Source organism: Penaeus vannamei, chromosome 23 (genome assembly GCF_042767895.1).
Source record: "Penaeus vannamei isolate JL-2024 chromosome 23, ASM4276789v1, whole genome shotgun sequence".
NCBI classification, from domain to species: domain Eukaryota; kingdom Metazoa; phylum Arthropoda; class Malacostraca; order Decapoda; family Penaeidae; genus Penaeus; species Penaeus vannamei.
Window position 1 is genome coordinate 10336415 of NC_091571.1, and position 2500 is coordinate 10338914.

The 2500-nt window shown below is 27.7% G+C and overlaps 1 protein-coding gene across 3 annotated transcripts in view; it reads right to left on the reverse strand.

The window, feature by feature from the left end:
• The window catches only part of fid (fire dancer), a 117707-nt gene that overhangs the window by 16127 nt on the left and 99080 nt on the right, over positions 1-2500 (reverse strand). For all 3 annotated transcript variants that reach the window (XM_070137644.1, XM_070137645.1, XM_070137643.1), the window contains exon 6: positions 2201-2370. In XM_070137644.1, the coding sequence (XP_069993745.1) occupies positions 2201-2370 (170 nt within the window). The remainder of the gene's footprint in view (positions 1-2200; positions 2371-2500) is intronic.

Here is a 2500-nt window from a genome sequence, read left to right on the forward strand (position 1 = left end):
CCACCTTACCACGAAAATCACCCTCAACAACCTACCACCACTACCACCACCATCACCACCACCATCACCATCCTACCATCACCATCATCACCACCACCCAACCGCCACCATCACCACCACCATCACCATCCTACCATCACCATCATCACCACCACCCAACCGCCACCATCACCACCACCATCACCATCCTACCATCACCATCATCACCACCACCCAACCGCCATCATCACCACCACCATCACCACCCTACCATCACCATCATCACCACCACCCAACCGCCACCATCACCACCACCACCAAAAATCACGTTACCTGTGTGTGATGTCGCTGTTACGTCACGGGGCGGAGGGGTTTCCAGATATCGCTATCTGCTGAACTACACAAAGGTCAGGAATTTCGTTTTTTTTTTTAACAATGTATCTTCTTCATTTGGTATTTACCCTTAGTTTGTAGTTGTTTAAAGTGTGTTTGTAATTGTAATTATTGATGAGGATTAGGGTTGTGCTAATATTAGTTACTGTCATTGTTAGTATTGTTATTATAATTTTCTTTATGATGATGGATGTAATTATCAGCATGATGATAGCCATTGAAAAATAATAATATCAATGGTAAAGAAATTATAATAATAATAATAATGATAATAATAACAATAATAATAGCAATAATGATAATACAGATAATAAGAAGAATTACGATAATGATAATGATGATGATGATGATGATAATAATAATAATAATAATAATAATAATAATAATAATAATAATAATAATAATAATAATAATAATAATAATAATAACGATAATAATAATAATGATAATAATAATAATAATAATAATAATAATAATAATAATAATAATAATAATAATAATAACTAAAATAGTAATAACTATAATAATAATAATAATGATAATAACAATAATAATAATCATGATGGTGATAATACTACTACTAATAATAATAATGATAATAATAATAACAACAACGACGATAATGATGATAATCATGATGGTATTAATTGATAATTGTAGTAACAATAATAATAATAATAATCAGACTGACAATAGCAATATCAATAATAATGATAATAATAATAATAAAATAAAAATAATAAAAGAAATAATAATAATAATATCAATAATAATAATAATAACGATAAGGATAATAAGAAAAGAAAATAATGAAATAATAACACTATTAATAATTATAATAATGATAATAATGAAAATACTGTTACTACTACTACTAATGATAATGATAACGATGATGATGATGATGAAAATGACAATAACAATGATAATGATGATAATGACGTTATCATCATCATTATTATTATTGAAATTAAAATTAATAATAATGATAACAGTAATAATAACAATGAAAGTGATAGTAATGATAATAATAATGATAATGATAATAGTGCTATAACAATAATAAGAATAGTAATAATAATGAAAATAAAAATGATGATAATGATGATGATGATGATGATGATGATGATGATAATGATAATGATAATGATAATGATAATAATAATAATAATAATAATAATAATAATAATAATAATAATAACGATAATAATAATAATGATAACAACAATAATGAAAGTGATAATAATAATAATGATAATAATAATAACAATAATAACAATAATAATGATAATAATAATGATAATAATAATAACAATAATGATAAGGATAATAATCATTATTATCATCATTATCATTATTACTTTTATCATATTATCATTATCATCAGTATTTTGACAATAATTATAACAATAATGTTAAAAATAATATTGACAATACAACTAATAATAATGATCATAATCATAACAGCAACTACAATTGCAGTAACTATAATAATAATGATAATGATAATAATAATGGTAATAATAATAATGATGACAATAATAATAATAATAATAATAATAATAATAATAATAATAATAATAATAATAATAATAATAATAATAATAATAACAATAGCAATAACAATAATAACGACAATAAAAGTAATTATAACAACAAAAGAACAATAATAATGACAATAATAATCTGATAGCAACAACAACAACAATAATATCAATGATAACAAGTCATCATCAACAATGATAATGAAATACCAACAATGATAATAACAATGATAAAGCTAATGATACCAACAAGCATCACCCTGGGCAGGTCCGAGCGCTCTCACCTGTTGGAAGGGCAGGAATCACTATCGCTGTGGTTATGAGCGTGGTAGTGCAACACGTCATCATCGTCTGTGGTGGTAGAGTTCAGGTCCCTCTCCACACTCGAAGCCTTGTCATCACTGGAAGACTGTTCGGGACGGTGCCACGGAACCAACACGTCCTGTGACTCGAACTGGGGAGAGAGGGAGAGAGGGAGGTGAGTAAAGGGTGAGAGAGGTAAGTGAGGGGTGGTTAGTATGGGGAGGTTAGGTGTGGGGTTTAGAGGGACGTCGAGAGATGGAGGAAGGGAGTTAGGAGGGAGA